The following is a 27122-nucleotide window of genomic DNA, read 5'->3' on the forward strand; positions in this document are numbered from 1 at the left end:
CTCCACAATCTCTGTCATTATCAAGAATAAATCCACAGTTTCGAAAGCACTTTATTACGTATTCATCTTTTACGCATTTGATTGAATGACTTAAAAATGCAATTGCATCTAACACGTCAATTTTTATGGTCATTTCAGATGCGCTCTGACAGACGTCCATGTTTGTAATAATATGCTGAAACATCAATTTTCTGTATTTCAATTTTATAAACTGTATAATTCCATTATCTAGTGGCTGTAGAACTGATGTTGTACATTGAGATAGAAAGACTAAATAAACATTTGAAAATTGAACTTTTGGGTGACAAGTTGCATTATCTAGGAAAAGTAGAATATTCCTATTTTCTTGTTCCATTCTTTTGTTTAAATTGTTTAAAAATTTCTCGAATATAGCATTTGTCATCCACGCTTTGTTATTCGTTTTCCATTGCACAGGAAAGTAATTATTTAAATGGCCCGGCATGGCCAAGTGTATTAAGGTGTTCGACTCGTAATCAGAGGATCGTGGGTTCGAATCCCTGTCACACCAAACATGCTCGCCCTTTCAGTCGTGAGAGAGTTATAAAGTGATGGTTAATCCCACTATTTGTTGGTAAAAGAGTAGCCCAAGAGTTGGCGGTGGGTGATGATGACTAGCTGCCTTTCCTCTAGTCTGCTTTGCGCGAAATTCAAAACAAACAAACTTCCTTAAATTTTTGAAACAGCGCGAATTTTCACTTTTACCTATTACCCATGGTAAATTTTCCTTAAATATTAAAATTTGGGAAGATAGTAATTTATTTTTTCGTGAGAATAATTTAAAATAGTAGGATTTTACACTTAAAAGACAAATATATTTCTACAAATCATGAATCTAATTTAACTACAAAAATAATGTGGCAGAAAAAGGAACAGAATATATTTAAGCAATACTTATTATAACAAAATGTATTAGAATTTATTAATATTTAAACAAATTATTAATTAAACAAGAAATTAATATTTAATCAAAAACATTTTTCCGTCTTACTGAGTTTCAAATCCCCACTTGTTAAATGATGAAGTAGGTGAAAGATAGCTTACCGTCCGCGTTACGAAGGTTCCGCCATGTAAGGGGCCTTTTATAATAGTAATCTTAAGATAATGCTGCAAAATTTTGATATTTCTGGCTTGTACAGGTTTCTGCCCTATGCAGTTTCCAGTTTAGACAGGTTTTACTGGATTACATTTATTACTATTACTACAATTACTATTTTTTACGTTGGGAGTGAATTATTTTACATCTAGTAACTTTAGCTGGTTTTCAAGTCACCAGCACCTCCAAACAAACCATTCGTTGGTGAAGACCATAGCATTATAACTCCTCTAAGACTGAAACGGCAAGTTATTTCGGTAACGGTGGTTCAACCCTGCGACCTGCAGGTCGCGGGTGACACAAAGAAGTTTCAGTCTTACACAAAAGTGAAATCGTCATTGTCGTTGTGAGTCAATCGTTTCGTATCACCGACGGCTCTCCCAGTGTCACGTCTGTGGACTCACGCCGCTAAAATTCAGGTTTCAATACCCGTGGCGAGCAGGACACAGATAGCCCAACGTGAAGCTTTGTGCTTAATTCTAAACAAACGTATCACCGACAATACACGTGTGTGTGTACTCTGGTTCTATACTCTTCATACGGAAACCTCGTATATGCTGTATACTTACTCATGTTTGTAAAAATGGAACAAGGTTTCTCATTGTGTTTCAAGAAATGCAGTTTATTTCACAATCCTGATCTGTTGTTTATTATCATGTTCGAAGAACTTTCACCCTTCTATGTTTCGGTGCATTAAAAGCGTTTTAAAAATGAAAAAAGATTTGCCTTACTATTGATTAGAGAGAGGACGCAACGACGTATGGTTATTTAGAAACCAAAATATAATATATGACGTAAAAAAAAACAGGTTGGTTTAGACTGTTTCCACGGAGACCACATACGTACATGCGCAATCATTGTGCCCAGTAGGCCTGGACGATTACCACATTCCTTAAGTTAATGTGTCTTCAGATTCGAGCTGAACCTGTTAGTTCTAAGCGCCTCCAGTGTACAGAAGAAAGAAGCAGCCGCCTCAGGAAGAAGGCCGCATCTTCTATGGGTAATTATGTTGTAAGATTACAAACATGGCTTACCTCACCAAATCGTGTAATATTGCTGTGATAACTATACAGACAAAACACGTGTACCACACCACGACCAAAGTGCCAGGTCTTCCGGTATACTAGGTACTTGGTATGCATGAGTTGTCTCCTGAACTTTAATGTACATCAGACCTTTCTTCTTCTTTTCTTCTGTAATTTTATTCTTTCCCCAGAAACTGAGATTGAAATCACAAGCCTAATTATCAGATGATTTTATAGGCATACAACGCTTTATTCAATTTCTTATGACATAACAACTACAACTAATCTGGTCTTCCACTGAAACCCATCAGTTGCATTTTTAACTAAACCCTTCCGAGACAACTTTAAGTTCCCACCTGAGTATTTTAATAAGTAACACGTGATAAAAAATCGAAACAAATACCAGAAATTCCTTAAACTATCTTATACTTTAATTCTGCCGTGTGTTTTTTAGTCACAGATCTCAATCACCCAAGGCTAAGCCTCACACTATCGTCAATGTTTACGAGCATGTGCAGATGTTGTAGCCTTGATATGACCTAATTTACTCTTGTTTATAGTTTTGTAGAACTGGAATCGAAAAGTCCTACTAAATTTATATAACCGAACTGGGCAGATACATTTTCAACATAATATAAGACCGAGGAATGCCAAGAAATACCTGGACAGATAATGGATTAGACAAACACACAAGTATTCGGTGAAAGAGAGATTATAATCAGGTTTTTATGATTAACTTACCTGAATATATTTTGAGTTTGTATGTTCAGACAAATAAAAAGTTGTTTGTTTTTTACAAGTTTTCTCCGATTCTACAAGTAATTTATTTAAGAGTTATTCAATGGACGAAACATTCGTTTTTCAACTGTGTCTAAAATCTGAGTAACATAAATTAAATATTCTTAAAACATGTAATACGTTTGGTTAGCTTATTGCGTATTAATATTGTAACATACTTCTGAGAAAGAAATTGCTGTTTTTGTGCATTAATTAATACTGTGTTAAATTGATTAGTTACTAGACGAAAATTATGCGAATCAACTACATGGACAGACAACAGAAGGTACTATAATGTTTATATAAATTTAGTAAATAATTATATATGTTATTTATTTGAATTTGGAGAAACCAAATACTCAAACTAGAGTCTTAAACTCATTTAGTCAATTACTATATAACTTGCAGTACACATAATTACTCTTTCATTGATGCAATATACTAAACTAAACCATTAGTAGTGCAAAATATCGCTTATCCAGACGGAAGAATACGCCGTAAGTTTCGGTCTGACGTATAACATCTGCATTTTTGGCTTTTCTTCTTCGAAGTTAAGCATTCGCTTATCTGCAACTGTTTTATGCCTCCTTCTTATAGATGTGTCTCGCGAGCATTGGCTGTTATTCGTCAGTTAGAAACAGTAACCTGTAATTTTGTTACCTTCCTCTCAGCACAGATAGCTTAGTTGCTTTGCGCCATAAAACGCCAAACTCTTAACGTTCTGGATTCGCTTTTAACTTAAGGGCTGTACGTAATATTTTACCCCAGGGATCCAAACTTCCTCACACACAAAAAAAAAGATAGAACTCCAAAGCGCAAGATCAATTTGAAAACAAGATTGGTTTTCATGAGTACTCTTATCCTGTTTACAAGATTATAATAATTCTCTTCTACTCGGAGAGGGCGGAAGAATTAGACCACCACTTCCAAAATGAGTGGTACAGGTTTCACAAAGTCAGTGGTACAGTTTCGAAATATAACATTTTTGACTTTAACTATTTATTAAAAAAGCGTGGATTTTTTGTTGTTGTTGATTACGATGGTGTTATTTTAAAGCAAAACTGCGCAATGGGTTATTTAGATTTTGCCCACTACAAGGATCTAAGCTCAAGTGTTACTATTATTAGACCACTGAGCCATCAGGAGAGACCAAAATCATGAAATTCATTATTTGTAATACATACGGGACATTCACGTTTTTATTAGAGTTCATAAAACGTAGATGCTTTCATAAAAACAGCTTAAAAATTGTATAAATAACTATATTTTGAGATGATTTCCCGTTTATTTTCTTAAAGGATGGATTTTGATGTTTGATCTATGCGAATTGTCACAGCAACTGTACATGAACCACTAACACTCAAGTTCATACTCTTTCCTTCTAATCACTAGGATACGCCCGACCTAAAATATGAATAGACTAAGAACAGATGTTCTTAAAATAAATAAACTCGTATCGTTTCATGTTCCGGTTTCGTATAGTAACGCATATTTTTGTAATGGTTTCTATCGTTTGCCAAATTCTTTTTTTTATTATTATTCGGTAATATAATGCAACTGAACGGAAAGAAATTTGTTTTATTTCTTCTGCTGAAAGTTTTATAAGTTTACCGACCGATGGGTTTATCTCGTGAATAAACTCAGAAGAAAAAAAAAAGTACACCCCGACCCGACGTAATAAGTTACTGTAGTCTGACATGTTCTAGAGTTTAAGACGCTCGACTCACAAGCTGCAGGCCGCATATTCTCACCTTTTCAACTGTGGGTGGGTAATAGTATGACGATCAATTCTATTATTCATTTTTGTTTGCTTTTGTTGTATAGCAACATCACATTGGGCTGGAAATCAAACCCTGGATTTCAGCATTGTAAGACTGTAGATTTACTGTTGTCCCACTGTGGGAACCTACTATTCATTTGTAAAGAGTATGCCAAGAGTTTGTGATGGGTGATATCGCCCAATTGCCTTTCTTATGATTAGCAGTTCAAAATAAGAAATGGTGACAGACAGTCTTAGAAGTTTTGCTATAAAATTAAGAAAACAAACGAAAAATTGCACGTATCTAGAGTTTTTTTTTATATTATTACAATATTTTTCGCGAAGTATAGAAAATTCGAGACAATACGTCATATCTAGACATTCGAGAAATTTCTAGGAGTCTCACATCATCATTACATCATGCCATAGCTCCCTCTAGCAAAAAGTACGAAATGTCTAAATTATAATTATAAAACATAGTTCACAATAACATGTTGTATCAAAAATCACCACAAAAGGTAAATAAAAGCTCCAAAATCACGCTCTTATATAGAGTCCACACTACTATAGCGTTTTGCCTCATTACGCTTATAATGGATATATAATTTTGACTCCTACGTTTTAATCCCCCTATATCTTGTATTACTTATATATTTGGTTACATCCTGAAGTACTTTATAACGGTGTTTTTTCTTAAACATTTTTTTTAATGTTGCTGAAAAACTCAAAATTGTGGATTTTAATTTGGCATTCTTTATAATAATGTCCTCCGCTAGTACAGCGTTTATGTCTACGGATGTACAACGCTAAAATCAGAGGTTCGATTCCTCTCGGTAGGATCAGCAGATAGCCCAATCTGGCTTTGCTATAAGATAAACACAAACACACTTTATAATGACGTTTTTCTTTAGTAGTTCCTCTTTGTTTTTTCTCAGAAGTAATACTGCAAAAAGCTCAAAACACACAACGTAATCGTAATCTGTATTGAAATTATTTTTGTAATTACAGTGGTCAAACATGATAAAATGGCTTTTAATGATCACTTATTTACACATGCAGAAATATACTTTACACACAACAGCGCCTCTAGAGACAAAAGTAAACGTCTGCCATTTTGTATCTATTGACCTGAAACTGATGTAAAACAAGAGATTTTTTTCTTTATATTTTAATGAGATACTACTTGAATGCGAACTCTGATATTGACTTTCGGTCAACACTTTTAGGAAGTGTTTTACAGATTACATCTTTTTCTAACACACCTAAATATATGACGTAAATTCAACAAAAAACAATCAATTTTCTTTTTACTTATCAGTAATTAGACTAAAGTACCAGAAAAAGTATGTAATGTCCAGCAAAATGTTGTTTTTCAAAAGATGGCCCAAACCCCATTGTTGCCAGGCTGACACCCTACGCGACGCACCTGACCCATCACGTAAGCTTCTATGGTTTCCATCATTAATTTATTCACAACACGAAAATCAAAATTATTTGTTGATATGCAATGGACTATCCGTCGTGTACCCACCAAAGGTTTCGAAACCCAGATTTTAGCTTTATAAGCCACTAGGCTTGAGACGTAGGCCATTGGGAAAACAATAATGATCACAGAAGTAAATTTGCTGAATTGTGAAACTCAAAATAGGCCTACCCTACTTATACAGTTTTGTACCCCCTTTTTTGCTAGGCACTATTTTATTCTGACACTTTCACTATTCTACTAGAAACATATTATACTCACAAACATACGAAAGTCATAACTTTTTCCGAAACAGCTATCATTTATACAACCTACACACCTTAATTACAGAGAATTCGTTTTTAGAGTACCTAGGGATGGAGAACTGGGAGCCATTTATGTTTATTTTCTACCTTTCTTTGACCGTGAACATATGTAATAAAATGTCATTCGAAGCTCACATAGGCGCCAGCTTTTATAACCCAGTGACTAACACATAACCAAACGTTTTCACAAAGGGCTTTAAAATTGGAATACTGTCGCTGGTGATAAGTGTTTTATGGCCTATAACATAGCTTAGGTACCTCATATCTACATGTTCTGAGTCATGTATTTACGTTTTTAAAACCTGTATGTTCAAAGGAAAACGGATTCTGATAACAAAGAAACGAAATTATTTTCATAGACAAAGAACTGAGCGTGTCTGTCTCTCCGTCTTTATCAACTATTGTACAGAGACACTGGCACGAAGGGGCTCAAGATATAATACAATGGGCAATGTTTTTACTCTTACAGATCCAATGCGATTCATACTATAGCCTCTACTCATGATATATGATATTCTAAAACCATTGTGAGAAACCTCTTCTATTGTCGCCTAATTAGTTTGCCTCTAAAACCGGTTTCGGAATTTCGATACACACTGTCTCAGTCATTACTACTTAAAGAGCGCGTGATCTTATACTGAATTAAACTGGTTTTACAGACTTAAGTTTTGATTACATAAACTAGAGATCTGCAGGATGAGCGTGTCTTATATAGAGCAACTGGTGGTAAACGTTGACACTTCTCAAAACAACTAGTGGTAAAAGGTGACACTTCTCAGAACAACTAGTGGTAAAAGTTAACACTTCTCAGAACAACTGATGGTAAAAGTTGATCACTCCTCAGATAACTGGTGGTAAAAGCTGATTACTTCTCAGACAACTGGTGGTAAAAGTTGTTCACTTCTCAGAACAACTAGTGGTAAAAGTTGATCACTTCTTAGAAAAACCGGTGGTAAAAGTTGTTCACTGCTCACAACAACCGGTGGTAAAAGTTGTTTACTTCTCAGAAAACTGGTGGTAAAAGTTGTTCACTTCTCAGAATAACTGGTGGTGAAAGTTGTTCACTTCTCAGAATAACTGGTGGTGAAAGTTGATCACTTCTCAGAATAACTGGTGGTGAAAGTTGTTCACTTCTCAGAATAACTGGTGGTGAAAGTTGTTTACTTCTCAGAACAACCGGTGGTAAAAGCTGATTATTCTCAGAAAAACTGGTGGTAAAAGTTGTTCACTTCTCAGAATAACTGGTGGTGAAAGTTGTTCACTTCTCAGAATAACTGGTGGTAAAAGTTGATCAATTAAAAAAACAACAAAACTTAATAAATGTTTTCCTCTGTTTCTTCCCAATTTGAAATCGATGACAACTATATATAAGACTTTTCACTTGCAGTAAAAAAAAGATACATTATTTACTCTTAACAAAAGCTGTCCTATTTGTCCTTGTACTGCATCAACAATAAAACTTTTAGCAAAAATAAAAAGCTGTCTTCAAAAAAAAAAAAATCATAAGCTGCCCTCTTTGTCCCTTTACTCCCCCAGAAATAGTATTTTAAGAAAAAATCACAAGTCGTCCTCCTTGTTCATTTACTGCATGAAGAGTAGTACTGATGGAATATTGAGCCTTCTTTCTGTACTTGATCTTCCTTGACGGTTTATCGAGGGTTCACGATGAATGAGTTGATTTCGAGTTGATGTAGAAGATATAATTCACTTAACGGGGAGCTAGCTAGCTCTGCATTCTTTACTTATCGCTCATCGGGTTTTTCGCCACTGAAGTTATATAACGTTTTTGTGAAAGTACTAATGTTTGATGTGAATCCGCTGAAGTTAAACGGTTTGTGATGTTCGAAACTTATAAACGTTTCCAGTAAAATATCTGAAGTTCCAAATTAATAAGCTTTAATCACAGTTATAGCTTCCGAGGTTCATAGTTTGCCAACTATATTCAAACAATAACATATACTGTCTCTTGGTGTACCGTGTTATTACATTTATAGGCGCTAGGACAGTTTCTAGAAATTTTAGCCTGCACAACAATACTGACAATACACTAATGTTTATGTTGTCATATATATTGTTAATTTCCACACTAGAGAATCTTCTACAACTTTAGTGAATAGATGGGAATTTAGCAATACAGATTTAACAGTATAAGTTATGTACATTTGAAAATATAAATTTAACTTAAATAAACATCGATATTACAAAATAGACATATAATTGTAACTTCGTCACAGGTCACAATCAATCCTAGTTGTCCCTGTACGGCACCAACTTAATACTTAAGATAAGATCATAATCTGTCATAGTTGTTCCTGTACTGTGCTAACTTAATACTTCAAGATAATATCATAATCTATCCTAGTTGTCCCTGTACTGTACTAACATAATACTTCAACATAAGATCATAATCTATCCTAGTTGTCCCTGTACTGTACTAACATAATACTACAACAAGATCATAATCTATCCTAGTTGTCCCTGTACTGTGCTAACATAATACTTCAAGATAAGTTCATAATTTATTCTAGTTGTCCCTGTACTGCACCAACATAATACATCAGGAAAATATCACAAATTATTATGCTTGTCCCCAGTTTTCATACTGAAAATACTGTGTACTCTATATTGTGGATTTCACATGTTTTAGAACATGTTCTAATGTTTTCACGCTGTGCTGCAAGCCAGTACACTAGCGCCAGACGCGTTTTAGTGAAATTAAACACTACATGTCTTTATAGGTTAGGGAAAAATATTATACGATATTTGTTGTAAGACAATAAATTAGATAAACGAGTGACTCCGGTGAATCCTCGAATGCAGTGACTTTCTGTATAAACAAGAGACGTAAAAACTCTGGAAAACAAAAGTCGCAGGCTGTTATTAACCAAGAACATTGGATTTATACCCAACCCGCTTTGTCAGTTTCCAAATACACAAGGCAGAGAAAATTGGCAATTTGAGTAAAACTGATTTTTTATTTATCCTAGAAATATCAGAGGTTTTTTTTTTTTTTAATGTGGCGCTAAACTACACGAGTGCTATCTGCGCTACCCGTCCTAATTTAGTTGTGTAAGACTAGAGGGAAGTTAGCTAGTCATCACCACCCACCATTAACACTTGGGCTACTCTTTTACCAACGAATAGTGAGATTGAATGTTACATTATAACGCCCTCACGACTGAAAGGGCAAACGTGTGTGGTGGATTTGAACCTGAGACCTTCATAATGCGAATCGAGTGCCCTGACCACCTTGCTACGCCAGACTATATCAAAAGTATTATCACCTGTTCTATGTTTCAGGCGAAAGCCCTCTATCATCCTGTACTTGTCTCCTGGCATTTAACAAATGAAAACTCAGATAATCTATTTTAAATAATCTATTCTTGTGTCCTACTGAGGTTAACTTTTAATATAAATTGATCTCTTGTTCCACGATTCTTACAAACAACGTATAACGTATATAATTACATGCTAAGCAAAGAAATATTTTACCAAGTAACACTAACTCTTTGTTACCCTGGTGAGTAAACATTTTAGTTATTGTTTTTTTTTTTAATATGCTTCATCCATGAGGGAGAGACATCCCCGAGCTACCTATCCCCCATCTGGTGTTATTCCTAACGTTTGAGATATAAGTATAAGACGCGCTCGATTCCTGTATGCTGACTCTTTCAGCCGTGAGGGCATTATAATGTGATGGTCAATCCCACTATTAGCTGGTAAAAGAGTAGCCCAAGAGTTGTCGGTGGGTGGTGATGACTAGATGCCTTCCGTCTAGTCTAACACTGCTAAATTAGGGACGTCTAGCGCAAATAGCCCTCGTGCAGATTTGCGCAAAATTAGAACATAAACAAAATATTTCTGTTTGTAGGTTATTGCAAATAATTTACTTTTGAAAAATTTATCATGCATACTCTGGTCAAGAGGTCATGTATCACGAAGACCAGAAATGAGACTGATAAAAGTCACTTGTATGGACAGACATAGGAAAGTTATTTTTGTTTATTTAACTTGTTGTTTTTTTAATTAGGCACAAAGCAACACAATGGGCTATCTGTGCTTATTTAACTTGTGCAAGCCAACAAGAGAATAATCATGTGCGCTAGCTATACACAAGTTTGAAGTGATGGTCTAAAGAAAAGGCGGGCTAGTCAACGCCCTCTAGCAGTAGTTCTTGGACTACTCTTAACAGACTGAAGAATGCGATTCGACCGTCAGTCCACGGTTTCAGAGTATGCAGTGCAGTATTTTATTCTTAGTAACGGAATCTAAGCTGTACAGCCCAGAACGCTAACCCTTGGCCTGACAAAGGAAAGAGCTTACAGTTTGTACGTGTTTGTTTAAATCTGGTTTCAAGGTACTGCGTGGTAAGATTAACAACACAGGAAAGGAATAGCAACAATCAACTGATTACAACAGCTGCTTACCAATATATATATAAAATATTTGGAATTGAAACCTAACTCGCGGGAATTTTTGTTACAAGTGACAGAGGTAGGGTGTGGCCAAGTTGTTAGCGTGCCACAGAAACGCGCTCTGCACATCGGAGTCTTGGATAGTTTATAACAATAATAAAGAAATCCCACTGAAGTAACCGAAGTTTTGACGAGGATGGATAGAGTTAATTAGAAATGCCTTACCCCAATATATCAGCTCAAAATTAAGTACGACCATGCGAAGATAACCCTTTGGGTAAGAAATTTCTAAAAACAATACAAATGACTGATAAACATTTACATAATAATTAATCAAAAATGAGCACGAATCTTTTTACTCTTTCGAGTTAGAAGTAAGAACCAAATTCTCTCATGACCTTTAAACTTCAATAATGTTCTTATTTTCAACCCATAAAGGCATCTAGACACAGCTCTTAGCGACTCGTTGAATTTCTTTTCTTCTTGTTTACGCTAAATATTTTTTCCTTACAGAAATGTATAACGCACATCCAATACGCATGTGCATATTCTATATTTGGGGCACGAAGGGAGGTCGTTTTTCCTTATAAAACAGGGCACATAAATTCCATCATTTCTTTTACAGAATGTAAAAGAAATCTTCCCGCTTGGTGTTCTAACTCTACATGTTTATATATATATAGATATATAGCATGAAACCCAGGAGATTCTTGTCTCGTCAACAGTGTGAGAAGTTTGAGTTAATAGAGTTCCCGCAGTCAACGCGCATCATGTGCTAAGCTACTTTTTTCACGATCCGTTCAGTTTTTGTATGGACAATTTTTACATTTCTATGTAACATATAAGATGACTGGAACCACCTACTTCGTTTTTCGCCACTCGACCATCGTGGTCGTTTTCTGATTCTGTGCTAAATTTGCTGATACTTAATCAATGATGTGGTTTGTTTTTTTATGTCATTGGAATGGGAAAATAAAAATCAAACAGAAGTGCTGCCATCTGAGAACTTAATATATAATAACGCTTAAAGAAGGGATAGTTTATTTAAAGTTCTCTCTTAAAGTCGCTTTTTTTAGGTATTTGGAAAATTGATAACTATCTTTGTCTTCAGTATCAACAAGTTCAAGCATGCCCAGACGACAGGTGATTAGTTTAGCTCAGCACGTGCACCATTCGTTGTGTGCACATGATTAGGCACGTGCGGGGTCAAAAAGAAAAGCCAAGATAAGACTAGATATTTCCAACAGTAGGCCAAGGACACGAATCTTACCTCGATAAAGCAACTATTATATTTAATATAAAATAATGAATACACGCAAACAAAGACGAATACAGAGTCTGCAAATGGGTATTATACATACCGCTAGAGGGCGTCCAAATTACTTTTTATTTCGGTTGTCGTGCTACAATTAACTTTAACAATCTTGTAAACTGTAAGTTTTGCACCTGCTCTTGGCAGTTCGTCTCAAGACGATTAGTTATGGAAGTGTACATTGTTTCGGAGAGTACGTACGTGACATATAAACCCACTTTAATCATGAGCTATCTTTTGTTTTATTGTTTTATTTTAGCATCTTACTGTAGACAAATTACCCTGCTAAAAGTGATGTACTTTTTTAATATAAGATGGAAAACAAGATAAGCTACGTAGCCGTTATCATGAACACATATAAGAAATGAACATGAAGAATACTTAATTAGTTTAAATGAACATGAAGAATACTTAATTAGTTTAAATGAACATGAAGAATACTTAATTAGTTTAAATGAACATGAAGAATACTTAATTAGTTTAAATGAACATGAAGAATACTTAATTAGTTTTAGTTCGTTACTTCTTCGTCTTTAACAAAATAATCTCATCAGTATGTATGTTAAAATATAGACGCTATTTTGACTTTATCTTTCGTACCACGCTGCTACAACGGTAAGGCTACGGATTTGCTATGCTAAAATCTGAGGTTCGATTCCCCTCGGTGGACTCGGCAGATGATCCGATGTGGCTTTGCTAAAAGAAAACACACACTTTTTTAGGGACATGTCTTGCCTTTAATTATTACTGGCCTTTTATCATTTATTTATCTTACACTCTCCCTTTTACGTATCATTCTAAGCTCTCTGATGCTCTCCAGTGGCACAGCAACACGTCTGTGGACTCACATCGCGAAAAACCGGCTTTCGATACCCGTGGTGGGCAGAGCACAAATAGCCCACTGTGTAGCTTAGTGCTCAATTCCGAAGAAACAGACAGGCTCCCGATGCCTCAACGATAAATCAGAGGGTTTATAATGCTAAATGATGGACTTCGATACCTGTAATTGCCATAATACATATAGCCCCTTGTATAGCTTTGTACTCAAGAGCAAAAGAAAAAAAAAACTGTTGTTTTTCAGCGAACCAGAATGTAAGCTCTCTGTTGCTTGTATTTACTGGTATCGATAATATAATGCGATTTTAAACACAGTTGTCATAAATCATTCTCTTTTTCTCCCTTAACTGTCACTCCACAAAGAAACTCTTGTTTTTAATGTTTTTTTGGCATAAAACTACACAGTGGACTATGTGCACTCTGTCAAACGCAGGTAGTATCAAATCCTGAATTTTAGTGTTGTAAGCCTCCAAGCTTATTGTTGAGCCCGTCAGAGGATGTAGTTCTCTTTAATAATCTTCACCTTGTCAGATTTTAATTCTTATCTTTCCTAACCTGTATACCTTCCTCGAATGTATGTTTACCAAGGAAAGAAACTTTTCCTTTCACTGTCCTTTCCAAGATAGGTCCACTTAGTTAATTACAGAATGAATTTAATGTTACATCCTTCTAATAGTATTCTAGCATAGGCTACACGTTCTTCTTACCTTCCATACCTAACTATTACTTTCCATTTTGTTTCGATCTCTTTAGTTTATTCTACTTTCCTGTTCTGCTTTCCACATAATTATGCGTGTCATTTTTATATGAATTGCTTTGTACTGTTTTTCTGCTAAAGAAAGTGGGTAATTTTTATTTATCTGGGGTTACTTTGCTCTGTTTTCCAGCAAACTGGACTTTGGATCTTTTGTCATAGGGAGTGCTTTGGTTTCCTGCTAAAGAAAGAGTGGCTCTTTTTGTTTTAATTTATCTGTGGTTACTTTGTGTTGGCCCGGCATGGCCAAGCATGTTAAGGCGTGCGACTCGTAATTTGAGGGTTGCGAGTTCGAATCCCCGTCGCACCAAACATGGACGCCCTTTCAGCCGTGGAGGCATTACAATGTTACGTTCAATCCCACTATTCGTTGGTAAAAGAGTAGCCCAAGAGTTGGAGGTGGGTGGTGATGACTAGCTGCCTTCCCTCTAGTCTTACACTGCTAAATTATGGACGGCTAGCACAGATTGCCCTCGAGTAGCTTTGTGCGAAATTCAAAAACAAACAAACAATACTTTGTGCTGGCTGCTAGCTACTAGAGGAAAAGTATTTATTTATGCTTATAGCTTCCAACTAAATGGAGAGATGTTATTTATGTATTTACGTAGGTTTCTTTAGTTAGTCACATAATATCTTGTTCAACTTTGCACTTGAACTCCTGTATTTCCGCCTCACATCTAAAATAACCCACTACAACTTACTGCAAACAAAAGTAAAGCAGCTAAACCGTTCTAATATTGTACATTGCAACGATTGTATACAAGTGATCAAACTAGTACCATATAGCAATATAACAAACATATATGTGTTTATGTTTCTATCTTCGTTTTGTGTGCTTGCTGTAAAGCGCAAAGCTACCCGGTATTACAGACCACAACGTCGAATCATTCTAATTATTAAAATCAAAATTTGTCTACTGTTAATACTGCTATTCTATTTTCAATTGATAATTCACTTTAGTAAGCTACGTAGAAAACATTAAACTCTGTTTTAGTCGCTCATCGTTTAGGGCTAGCCTATTTTAAGCTTACTTATAACTAACTCTTCCAGAAGCTGACGGAGGGGAGGGTCACCGTTTTTATTTATCTTTCTAAAGTAGTTGACACCCTCCCCATCCTTCATTGCAGTGGACATAGAGAATAATTGAACAGTGCTATGTAAACATACACACTTTTAGAATAGAGTAAACCCTAGAAGACAATGTAGCGACCATAATAACAGGACGCCTATGTACAGCAGTTAATGGTGTTTGTGGTATAAACCTACTATCACGTTATTGTATTTTGCACTTTTATCTTTTATGGTTCAAATTCCGGAGTTAAAACGCAGTCAGGTGTTAAACATTGGAGGGAAAGAGATAGAAAAAGGTTTTCTACAACCGCTTCCAGATTTGTTTGCAGTCTTTTCACAAGTGACTCGAGTTGTCAGAGACTAGGGCTTGCACATAATCGGTAAAGTCATAATCGATTAATAATCGATTAATCGTTACCTCTGAATATTATTTATAAACGGCCGCTACGATTCTTGTAATGGATCACGTTTTGCATCATAACTCTGGAAAGATATGCCCCACAGAAAAGTATAATATATCAAAGTAAAGCTCAGGATGTCGACAATCTAAAAAGTCATTAACAATCATTGCAGTTACAGTATATCTTGGTGTAATTTTTCTGGTTTACTTTTTTCTGACTTTCACTGCATCAGCTGTTATTGTGGACATAATAACAATGGCTCATGACTATTTTTAAGTCAAAAATGGGCATGTGTTATAAATATATCAAAGCTACAACATAAGAATTTTATTAAAATTTACTGTATATCACCAAACAAAAATTACAAAGATGCAAAAAAATACCCATTTATATTGACCATGTAGTAAACGAACAAAAGAAGAGTTCTAACTTCCAAATCCAACTATTAACAGGATTACAGATTTACAACATATTGACAAGTTTTAAATTTAACAAATTTTGTAGTTTTTTTAAAAAAGAACTTGTTAAAAAACTTAAACTATTTAGTGTCGATTCATGTCAGTACTCAATAAATCAATATTTATTCTTGAACAGATCCTTTAGGGAACACAAAGCATTGACAGTTTCATCGGAGAGACTTGATCTTATCTTCGTAATAAAAAGACCTGCTGCAGAAAAACTTCTTTCTGCCTGAACGCTTGTGGCTTGTATACTTTTCATGTCATGGTATAACTTAAGGACATTCTCACTTCTTGTCCCAGTTACTTTATATGATTTCAGCTCATCTTGCATAGTTATCTTTTTTGAATCAACTCCCTCCAGTCCCTTGTCGAAAGTGTTCATAGCCTCCATATACTCCTTATAAAGTGAGACAGCTGAGTCCTCTTCATTTTTAGCTTCATTTTCAGCTTCATTTTCAGGCTCAACTGACTGGTCTTTATCCTCTGCCTTTTTCTCCTGCATGTTATGCAATCTTTCAAATGTATGCTCTCCAATTTTTTTTTTATATTTCCTTTTGTGCAATAAACGAAGTCATATCCTGATTGACTTATTAACCCAGGGTTGTAAAGGTAACAAAGAAGTGAAACAGCATCCCTTTGTCGCCTGGCAGTGTATCTGTCTAAAAGATGCTTATACAATTGTTCAGCTACGAGATTTTCTTGGCTTTTGAGTTTAGACAATAAAAAATGAACTGAATTTTCAGCTTTTAGCAAGTTGTTTGCTTCAGAGCAAAGATTTTCAGCACGATTTGGACAGGTTTCAGAGGTTGTCTAATGTTTTCCACTCATCATCAGTGATAGTCTTAACTCACCCAATAATTCTCAGAGCTTTGGGTACGCAAGCTTTAACCTTCACAAATCTTTCTATCATCATCAATATACTGTCTCATCTTGTTTTACAATCAAGAGACAATTTCAGTTCTTTTCCAAATTCACCTTTAATGAAGTCCTGCAATTTTTCGTTTTTTAATGGTGACTTTCTAAAGAGTTTGCATATTTTTCTGACTTTGTCAATCACTTGTTGAAAATTTTCGTGAATCTTACCATCTGAATCATCAATATCCTTTATTTGTTCAAAAGTAAAACAGCTTTCACCATCTTCATTATCACTCTTTGTTTCATTGTCACTTGCAGCTTCTAAATTCTCATCTTCTTTCTCACCCTCATGTTCCTTGACCTCCTTCCTTTTTGCATATAATATATCACAAACTGCCAAGTGTATAGTGTGTGCGACACATTGCTGGTGAAAGGGGCTAATATCATTTCCAAATTTGACCATGACTGAAGCCCCATCTGTTGTACATCCGACAATATGATGGTTGAGGCTGAGACCAAAATCTTCAAGTTTCCTGGACACAATTTCTATTGTTCTAGCACTTGTTAAAGATCCACAGATTTTTGTTAATCCTAGAGACAAGTGCTTTTCATCACTATTAACATTGATATTGATGTAGCGTCTGTTTTGAATTGACGTATATTCATCAAGGGTCAAGGAATATCTAGCACCAGACTCAAACTGGGCTTGAAAATAACTGCGTAATTCTTACTTTTTCTGTAAAGCATAATTTACTACTATTTTTTTCACGCCTGAAACACTGGTTGGTACAGGTTTATCATATTTCTTTTTCTTGAGGCTTTCTTGTATAAAGTGACTAGATGCAATCTGTTTAAAGCTCAGCCCATCCAGACTAGCTAACCTCACAATCTCTTCATCAATGTCAGGTTTCTTGATGAAAGCATCCAATTGTCGTTGAACAGTGCCCTCAGTGTTAGGGTCAATACAATGCATCACACGTAGATGGTAAAACAAAGAAGAAGTTGACCCGCCAATACATTTCAACTCTTTAGTACATATTTTACATTTAGCACCAGCAGTATTTTTATCGAAGTGTTCCCAAACATTAGATTTCCTTTTTTTTAGAACCTTTCCCCATTTTTGTGGTAAAAAAATATAGTTCAGTGGTAAATGCTATTTATTTAGTTCCGTCTGTTCAAAACTTGGTGACAATGCGCAATATCATAGAAGCTATCGATTAAACCCGAGCCGAATTACTTGCGCAAGAATATATCTACGTCAACTGATTCACACATTGTTTCGACTTTTAGTGAAAATAATCCCCTTTGGAACCCCACTTCAAAGTCATTTTTACAATGCTTTCAGAAGGTGACAACCATTTTTATCAATTTAGAACATTTCTTGATTATATTTAATAATATAATGCCATAATATTATAAAAGAAATAATTATGAAAGAAGTAGTTATGACGTAAATAATAGAATAATTAATCACGACGTAGCAACAGCGTAGTTTTCGAAGTTTTCCCCTATCAATAATATTTTTTGATATAATTGGTATATTGCACACCAAATGCTCCCAATGTAAACTAAAATGCCACATAAAATGCCTGAAAATACTTCGAAAAAGAAATATATAATTATGTACGTAACGCAGGGCAATAAAATTTTTTTTTACCATCGAGTGACTCGATCTGCCATTATCGCTCATACAACTAGCTTAGGCGATTATTTGCGATTATCGAGATCGATTAACGGTTAAGCAGTAACAAGTCTTAACCGATTATTAATCGGTTATTTTTAACCGGGTGCAAGCCCTATCAGAGACAAGGTATAGAAGTACTAAATCCTCCGTTCCGGAAAAAAGTGGACAAACGTGTGACTGTGTAGATGAGATCAGTTTTTCACCATTTGCTACATGACTTATGGCGTCGTCTGTGAATGGTGAACAAGTTCCTTCTTGTAATATTTCTGTACTGATTGATAATACGAAAAGGAAAACAAAACATTTTACTTTAAAATCATCTTTTGTCCAGTCGTTGTCAATGGGATGTTTATTTTTGTCCACCTCCTATTCCTCTGATGAAGTTGTTAAAAGAATTCTATTCTTTTACTTATCTTAAAGTCGAGTCCACAATGGATCAGCAGCAAGTTTACGCACTTCCAACGCTAATATCCGGGATTCGATTTCCGTGGTAAACAGAGCACAGACAGTCTATTGTGGAGCTCTGTATTAAAATAAAGTCCAAGATGTGATTTTTTTTAAGCAATCGAGGAAAGGTTCTCAAAATTCAGTTTAAACAAATCCTTGTAGGTATCAAAACCAAAATTATGACCAGAACAATTTCTTTATTAATTCATCTTTCTTTTCGTTTTGTCTAAAACGATCCAGTAACGTCTGTGTCTAATTTAGATGTATTTTTTAAAATGTTGCAAATTTTGTTTGTGTTAGATCAAACCTACGCAACAGGCTACCAGCGTTCTCTCAAACGCAGATAATAGAACCTTAGATTTTAGTGTCATAAGCGTTGTAAATCCGTAAACCTAATGCTGACACATCGGGACCTAGTCTTGTTTTTAAATAAAACATTTCAAGCTTTAACAACCTTTATTTGGCTCAACTTGTTTGGTTCACGGTTGATTACAAGTACATACTTCTAACTGTTTGGACTTTTAGAAAAGTTTTAATGTTTTCAGAATGATTTTTCGCAGCATTCCACTGTCTCTATATGTTATATGTACAATACCACAGTTATAACAGTGGATAACGGTTTGTTTTTTGTTAGGTACAAACCTCCACAAGGAGGGTGTTGAAACCCGTTTGTTTTAGCATTCTAAAACTTTACCGCTGAGCTACTGGAGAGGATGGGGAGCATGTTCAATGAATAAAAGAAATGAAATTTCCCTTTTATGAGAGGGGTAATGATTTTTAAAAAGAGCTAAACCATAACTGAAAGAAACAATTTTTCTCTTGGGCTGAGTGCCCTGCTCTCCACTGGCAAAGTTGTACGTCTGCAGACTTACAACGCTGGAAACAATGTTTCGATATTCGTGGTGGGCAGAGCACAGATAGACCATTGTGTAGCTTTGTGCTTAATAACAAACAATAACTACAACTGAATGATCTACATATGCTTTTGTCGGTTATAAGAATCTTTTGTTAATAAAAACACCCTCATATTAAAAGAAAGATAACTTAGTACCAACAATTTTGTGCGAAACTAGGAATAAACACTTAAGCCAAACGAAATGAATGATTCAACGTCAGGCAAATCGACCTGGACTGTACATAACGTAACATGTTTACCTCACCTGTCACGTTGTTTGTTTTGGAATTTCGCACAAAGCTACTCGAGCGCTATCTGTGCTAGCCGTCCCTAATTTAGCAGTGTAAGACTAGAGGGAAGGCAGCTAGTCATCACCACCCACCGCCAACTCTTGGGCTACTCTTTTACCAACGAAAAGTGGGATTGACCGTCACATTATAACGCCCCCACGGCTGGGAGGGCGAGCACGTTTTGGCGCGACTCGGGCGCGAACCCGCGACCCTCAGATTACGAAGTGCATGCCAGGCCGTCACGTTGTTTACAAAGTAAACACGACCTCATAAGTTTCCATATCATTTCAGTTGACTCAATTTCAACAGAATCGTTTATTATATTATTGTCACACGTTACTGAACCAACGTTGTCAATTTCACATGACATCAGCATAGAGTTTACAAATAAGGGCTTAGGAACGAGTGCTCGTTTACATAGGAAATAATTTAATTATTTAGTAGCGTAAAGAGGTAGGCCTTTCAAGAATTATGTGTGTTTTACTGACAACACACTATTTACTGAAATAACCAAATACCACGTGTATGACTTTCTTCTCAAAAGTTTAGATTTACAAGAAAGAAATGAGCACATGTTTTTCGGCGAAACGTCTGAATGTAACTGTGGTGTATCGTAATCAGTTTGGTGTATATAAATGAACTGGACCGACCGTAAATTAAGAAGCCTATTTTAGTAGAGAAAGCAGCATGGCAACATCGGCTATTAAGTTCGCCTTTCTTCTGGTAGCGATGGTGGTAATTCTTGGTGCCACTTCAGCGAGAAAGCAAAAGGATCAAGGCATTCCAAAATTTAAACAGCTGTTTTGTCGTAAGTAGGCCACATTTTAGACATCGCGAGCTACAAATCTTTTACTCTGTAACTGATTAAATAGCCCTGACACCAAATGGTTTGCTGTAACTGAGCATCTAGCCAGCTATCTCTTTGTATCTGTCTATTTATTTATCCATCTACTTACCTATTTATCTGTATCTCTCTGTGTATATATCTATATATACCTACATCTTTATCTCTCTGTTTATTTTTCTATGTATTATGGAAAAAAATTGTGAATTTCCACATTCAGAATCATTTTATTACGTTTATTTTTCTAGTATTATGTGTTATGTATACATATATTTATATATATACAACGCTATTATGTTATGTACTGTACTTGTTTCATAAAGTGTATGAATAATTATCCATACAACACCTTATAATTATCAGTTTAATACTGGTGATTATGGACAAAATAAATCATTATGTTAATATATCAACCATCTTAAATACATGTATGTAGCGCTTATCAACAATAGCTTAACGGTTCAATGTATTATTTTCTTGTAACAACTGTGTTTTGTGTATCAAACTAGTGAAACTGGTTTGGTTATTTTCAAAAAATATAAAAAAGTATCTATCTATCTGTCTGCTTGTCTTTTTATCTATTTATCTCTTTGTCTGCCTATCTGTTTAACTAACTATGTGTCTATATCTATCTGTTTGGCTGTCTGTTTATATACTTATGTGCTTATTGGTTTGCGTTAGGTGGAAAGAAAGAGTGGAGTGGAAACAACGTTGCTGTAAGGAACATATTTTCACCGATACTCAGACAGTGGGGTATAGTAATATATCCACTTACTGTAGCACACAACTGATGTTCCGTATGGGCTAAAGCTGCAATTTATGTGGGTGACGAATAACTGAAATCTTTCTTCGTCCAATAGCACCTTATTCAGGTCTACTCTACTGAAACCAAACTAAAATGCTATTAGTACCATATTAGAGTAACATATAAAACTGGTACACACTTATCCCCCACTCCCTTAAGTGTAATTTTTAACATGTTACTCAGTGTTATTTATGTGATAAACAGTGTTGTCATCATTTTTTTTTTTCTTTACAGACCCAAAAATTACCGACAGCACTAGACTACAGAGGTTAAATTGTGTTAAGAACAACCTTCCAAGCCAGGTAGGGACATGGAATTCATTTAAACAGTTGAATATTCAAGTTGGTTTTAAACATTAAATTCTTTAAGTCGGTTATAAACAGCTGACTCTTTAACTTCGTTTTAAATAGTAGACACTTTAAGCTAATTTTAAACATTTGACTATTTGATTTGGTGTTAAACAGTTGACTCTTTAAGTTAGTTTTAAACAGTTGACTCTGTAAGTTGTTTTAAATAGTCGACTCTTTAAATTGGTTTTAAACAGTCGACTCTCTAAGTCAATTTTTACCGTATCACGAAAACATTCCTTTTTTTTTAATTAATTTTTTGTGTTAGTTTTATTTATATTACATATTTTCTAATATATTTTTTTGGGGGGAGGAAGAACACATCAACTGATATACATTGTTTTTCTTCTGGTCGTGTCTTTATATATATTCTATTACAAACTATTTAGAATACAAGATATGCCAAACGTTATAACAAATTTCGTATCAGTTTCAATAAATTATACTTCTCATAAGACATTAAAAATTAGGCCTATTAGGCAATGAATGTGGTTGAAATAGTGTTACTGTAAACTCTTCTAAATCTTGAAAATACTTAAGAGACTGGATAAAGATTGCAGTCTTAAAAATATAGAAGGCTTAATACTAGTGTTTAATGACAAGTTTAATTAATTATAATAATACTTCGCCAGATTAGAAAAGGCATTCATGCAACAGTTGTTGCTCTAACACTTTTATTTCACTGTGGTTTTACAAAAGTTAGATCCTGTGCAAAAACAAACCCAAGATACCTTCCTGTATAAGGTTTAACGTAATGCCTAAAACGTGTGTTTTGAGAGAAATTGTCGAGTAGTACTTTTTTGTTGTTTTTTTCTTTTACATAAATGTAGGTCGTAAATGCGTTTGTAATTTAATAACGTTAGCATATAAGAGATACAAACTAGGATGCATACTGTGTTTATATCCATACACGCATACACACTCCTTTTAAATAATACATTATAAACACACACTTGTATAAAAATACATTTTTCTTAGAATATAAACATATGTACACGAGTCTGTGTACTGTTAATTAATATTTGTGGTACATTTGCACCTAGCTTGCACAAGCGTGGGAAGACTGCAGCGCCACCAAGTTTCCTGGTGCTGAACCACTACAGTATATCAAACAGATGTGTAATGATAACAACAAGTTGAAAGAGGTGAGCATTTTCTTTTAAACATTAACACAACTGCCAGTGCTGGAAATGCTGTTTTATTTTTCTCTCTCTTCAAACTTGACGGGAGTGACAACAATACGTATCTCAACAAACTTGGCGAAAACGTGCAAACGCACGTGGTGACAGGTACCACCGCTGGCGACGAGAAACAGTATTGGAAGCTCAGAAATCACGAGGCATGCAGTGACAGCTCGCGTTTTCGTTATTTCCATGGCGATTCATCCTGATTGTAAACGTTACTATTTCTCCCTAACACTGCGGTGATTCAGAGACATTATTGTTAGAGATTTTACTCGGAAGGTTTGTTTGTTTGGCATTAAGCACAAAGTTACACAATGGGATATCTGTACTCTACCCACCGAAGCCACAATTATATATAGCGCTGTGACACTTACAGCTTAGCCACTGGTGAGTAACTCAGAATAAGTAATTACACAAAACAGTGATTGTTACATACGATACTTGATATAAAGTCCGCACAAGAAAAGTAACTAAATCACATGAGACTGAAAATCAGTTTAATAACTTACTTACTTCTTTTTGGACCAGTAAAGGTAAGAAGTTTATTGTGTGATTAAGGCCAAGGTGAGTACTGGATATATCAGTCCCAAACGTAAAGAAAGATGTGGCTGAAAAAGGAAAACAACGCCAAGAGACGACGCATACGTGGTTAGGGAGAGTGTGAAAGATCCACGGAAAAGAAGTGACGCCATAAAAAGAGACTTGGAGGTCAAAGGAATAAAAGTCAGCTCTTCAACGGTTCGTTGTAGGCTTCTTGATGTTGGTCGAAGGGCAAGGAGACCAGTCAAAAAACAACTTCTTACCAACTCAATGAAGAAAAAACTGTATCAGTGGGGTCTGAAATACTAATACACAGTTTTAATTAGAAACTGTGTCTTCACAGTTTGATAGCAGAATGAAATGGTCTGTAAGTAAATTGATTTATGTGAATTGTACAGCATTAGAATAATTACTCTCTTATCTTAACATTAAAATACTGTAGATTACAAAATATACGAAAGATTTTTTAAAATATGTTTTGTCTTTTTTTGCAGATGTTTGTTTGCGTCACAGAGAAACTAGTAAGTACAGCTAATAAACAGTTTCAGTTTTGTTTTTGTTTCAAGATTCACTGTCATACGTGGTAAATACTGTAGCAAAAAATATCGATTAATATGAAGAAAATTATGTAACAATGAGGAATTATTTATAGCATATTTAGAAATATGTGCTGACTATTTAATTATTTAAACAAGCCTGTTTCAAGAAAAAATATGTTTTTAAGTCTATCAGTTTCTCAGATGATGTATAAATGTGTTTAATCTAAATGATAATATAGAAAAGTCAATATCTTAACAGGACTACATACGTGTTAGTATCTTAACGATAACAACAACAAAAGTGTAGATAATTGATATCTAAACAACAACAAACAATTATGTTTTATTATATTCTTAGGCTAATGGTGAAGTGGATATTGCGTCTCTGAAAAAGGGTCTAAAGTTACAGGTAAGACGACAGTAATGTTTATATAATATAGAACTTAGATTATAAAATAAACGGAAAACGGCATGCTGTTTGTAATTAGCTGAGACTAAAAACAGCATAAGTAGCTCATATAGTCACCTAGTGATTGAAAACTCTCGAAGTTAAACAACCGAATTCTAATTTTAGTACAACTAACAGCCGTATCATCCTCTTTTATGAATCGTTTATTAAATTAACAAAACAAGTGTACAGTCAACCCAGGAGTAGAGCCAAGAATTTCAAAAGTGTTTCTAACGGTTAAAAAAAATCTCGGAGAACCATCCAAAAGAGAAAGCGTGAGAGAAAAGAGTGAAATATCTTTAGAACCAAGTTCTTACACCAGCCATTCTCATCTTCCAGTTAATAATAAGAGATCTGAATAGCTGATACTTTGTACACTATCCGACAGATGAGCCCTCATTGTAGTTAAAATATAAATGATCTATTATTACAAATTCTCTTTTAATTTAATTTTTTTATATAATGTTTCCTTTGATTCTTTTCCACCGGAAGAGGGAAGTACTCTTCCCGGATCCGCTAATACAGACCAATTCGATCGAATCCTCATTTACAGTTTAAGTAACGTGAGGTTTAATAAGCTTAACATTGATTTTTTATTTCATTTTGTCAGCCCTGCCTACAAATGAAAGGATAAAACAAGTCTAGCGAGGAAGGTGTTCATGGTAAGTGTTTTCGAATAACGATATTAATGGGAAAAATGAAATACATCAAATATCCTTCTCTTCACAAATTGATTGGTCCTTCTATTAAAAGTTTCAAATACGAAACAGCTTCTAGAACGTAAAGCAGTTCGAAGTATTTTTCTTAGTTGTATTATATGTATTTTACGTTTTTTGGTTTTTTTTCTTTGTTGTTGTTTACCATCTATATGGAGGCTGATAGAATGGTTCCGAGTTTTTTCAAGTACAAACTTTTAGCTCATAGCTCCGTCATCTCGTGACGGATTTCAGATCTAATTACACCTGGGAACTCAGGAGATCAAACCTTTTCGATTGGTGTATTTGATCGTGCCCAAGGTCTCATAGATTAATTTACTCTAATCCAGCCTAAAAGAATTTCAATTTGAGGGTAGGCTGGTAAAGAACCTGATGAGTAATAAGATAGAACCAGATATGCGTGCGCACCACGCTTGGTGTTATTGGCGCACAAAAATATAAGTTCTAAAAAAGGAAAAAAAAAATTAAATGAATTTACTTGGAGCTCTTTAGGAATTTTTATTAGTTGTTAGTTTACTTACGCGAATTTTTTGTAACGCATACTTTGCTTCTGTCTGTTCAGCTCATTTCATTGTCTTTTCATTCTAGAACCTTCGAATTAGAGATCCTTTTACCGTCACGTGAGAAATGCCACCTCTTCAGTTGTCCGTTTAGAGTCGCTGATCTGTAATTTTTGTTTCTGCTTAATTCTAAGTGTTTTCTCATAAACTACATATTTATTATTTGTAATATTAGCTGTTATTTCTGCATAAGACACCGTGGTGAAGATGCTGTTTCTGTACCAATGTAAACTGGAATAAATTATATTAACGACGATAAGTATGTTGTGTCCTTAAAGAACAGTGAACGAGCAAAACAATCCATGTTGTATATTAAAATTTCGTTTGGCAAACTTTAGATAAAAACGAAACGTAATGTAACGCAATAATGCTTTGGGTAAGTCTCTACCCATATGGGACAGCGGTAAGTCTACGGATTTACAACGTTAAAATAAGGGATTCGATTCCCCTCGGGGGACAAAGCAGATAGCCCAATGTGGTTTTGCTGAAAGGACCCCCTCACACACACACACTTTGCGTAAAAACGAAACATTCTGTATCACATATAATTTAATTACACTTACGGTGAAAACGATTTTGTTTGTTTTTGAAATTTGCGCAAAGTTACACGAGGGCTATCTGCGCTAGCCGTCCCAAATTTTGCAATGTAAGACTAAAGGAAAGGCAGCTAGTCATCACCACCCACCACCAACTGTTGGGCTACTCTTTTACCAACGAATAGTGGGATTGATCGTCACATTATAACGTCCCTACGGCTGAAAGGGATTCGAACCTACCACCCTAGGAGTATGAATCGAGTGCCTTAACAACCGGGCCATGCCGGACCCGGTGAAAACGAAACATAATTGTATAAATTACACCGATTCGTATACCTAGGTTAAAATTAATTCAACAAATGATGTTCCCCAGTTGGACAGAAGTAATTTTAAGGACTTACAACGCTAAAGTTCAAGGTTCAATTGCCTCGGTGAAGACATTAGGTAGACTAATGTGACTTTATTCAAACAACAAACAATTTTATACAATACGAGTTATACTGATTTTCATATCTTGTCGTACTGCCCTGTCTAAAATATGATATTACTTTCAATCGTTCACGATTTTTCATGGTATCACATTGAAGTTAACCACGTTCTAAGCCAACGTTTGTTCACAACTAATAAAGTAAAACCACGTAACTAATTTAAAGGCTTACATCTGCATCGTCCCGGCATGGTCAGGAGGTTAAAGCACTTGACTTCGTAATCTGAGGGT

At 35.1% G+C, this 27122-nt stretch overlaps 1 protein-coding gene across 3 annotated transcripts; it reads left to right on the top strand.

The window, feature by feature from the left end:
- Nucleotides 1-1967: 1967 nt before the first annotated feature.
- Nucleotides 1968-26127, top strand: LOC143254976 (uncharacterized). Of its 3 annotated transcripts, XM_076509919.1 has the most exons (7): nucleotides 20523-20693; nucleotides 21769-21836; nucleotides 22925-23026; nucleotides 24100-24126; nucleotides 24503-24553; nucleotides 25203-25254; nucleotides 25897-26127. In XM_076509919.1, the coding sequence occupies exons 1-6, from the start codon at nucleotides 20573-20575 to the stop codon at nucleotides 25224-25226; spliced, it is 393 nt and encodes a 130-aa protein (XP_076366034.1). In that variant the 5' UTR covers nucleotides 20523-20572; the 3' UTR covers nucleotides 25227-25254; nucleotides 25897-26127. The 3 variants fall into 3 exon arrangements, with proteins under 3 accessions (XP_076366035.1, XP_076366033.1, XP_076366034.1); XM_076509920.1 differs by lacking the exons at nucleotides 20523-20693; nucleotides 25203-25254 and adding an exon at nucleotides 1968-2114; XM_076509918.1 differs by lacking the exon at nucleotides 25203-25254 and having other exon boundaries at nucleotides 20518-20693.
- The last annotated feature ends 995 nt before the right edge of the window (nucleotides 26128-27122 follow it).

This window comes from Tachypleus tridentatus, chromosome 7 (assembly GCF_004210375.1).
Source record: "Tachypleus tridentatus isolate NWPU-2018 chromosome 7, ASM421037v1, whole genome shotgun sequence".
Taxonomy (NCBI): Eukaryota; Metazoa; Arthropoda; class Merostomata; order Xiphosura; family Limulidae; genus Tachypleus; species Tachypleus tridentatus.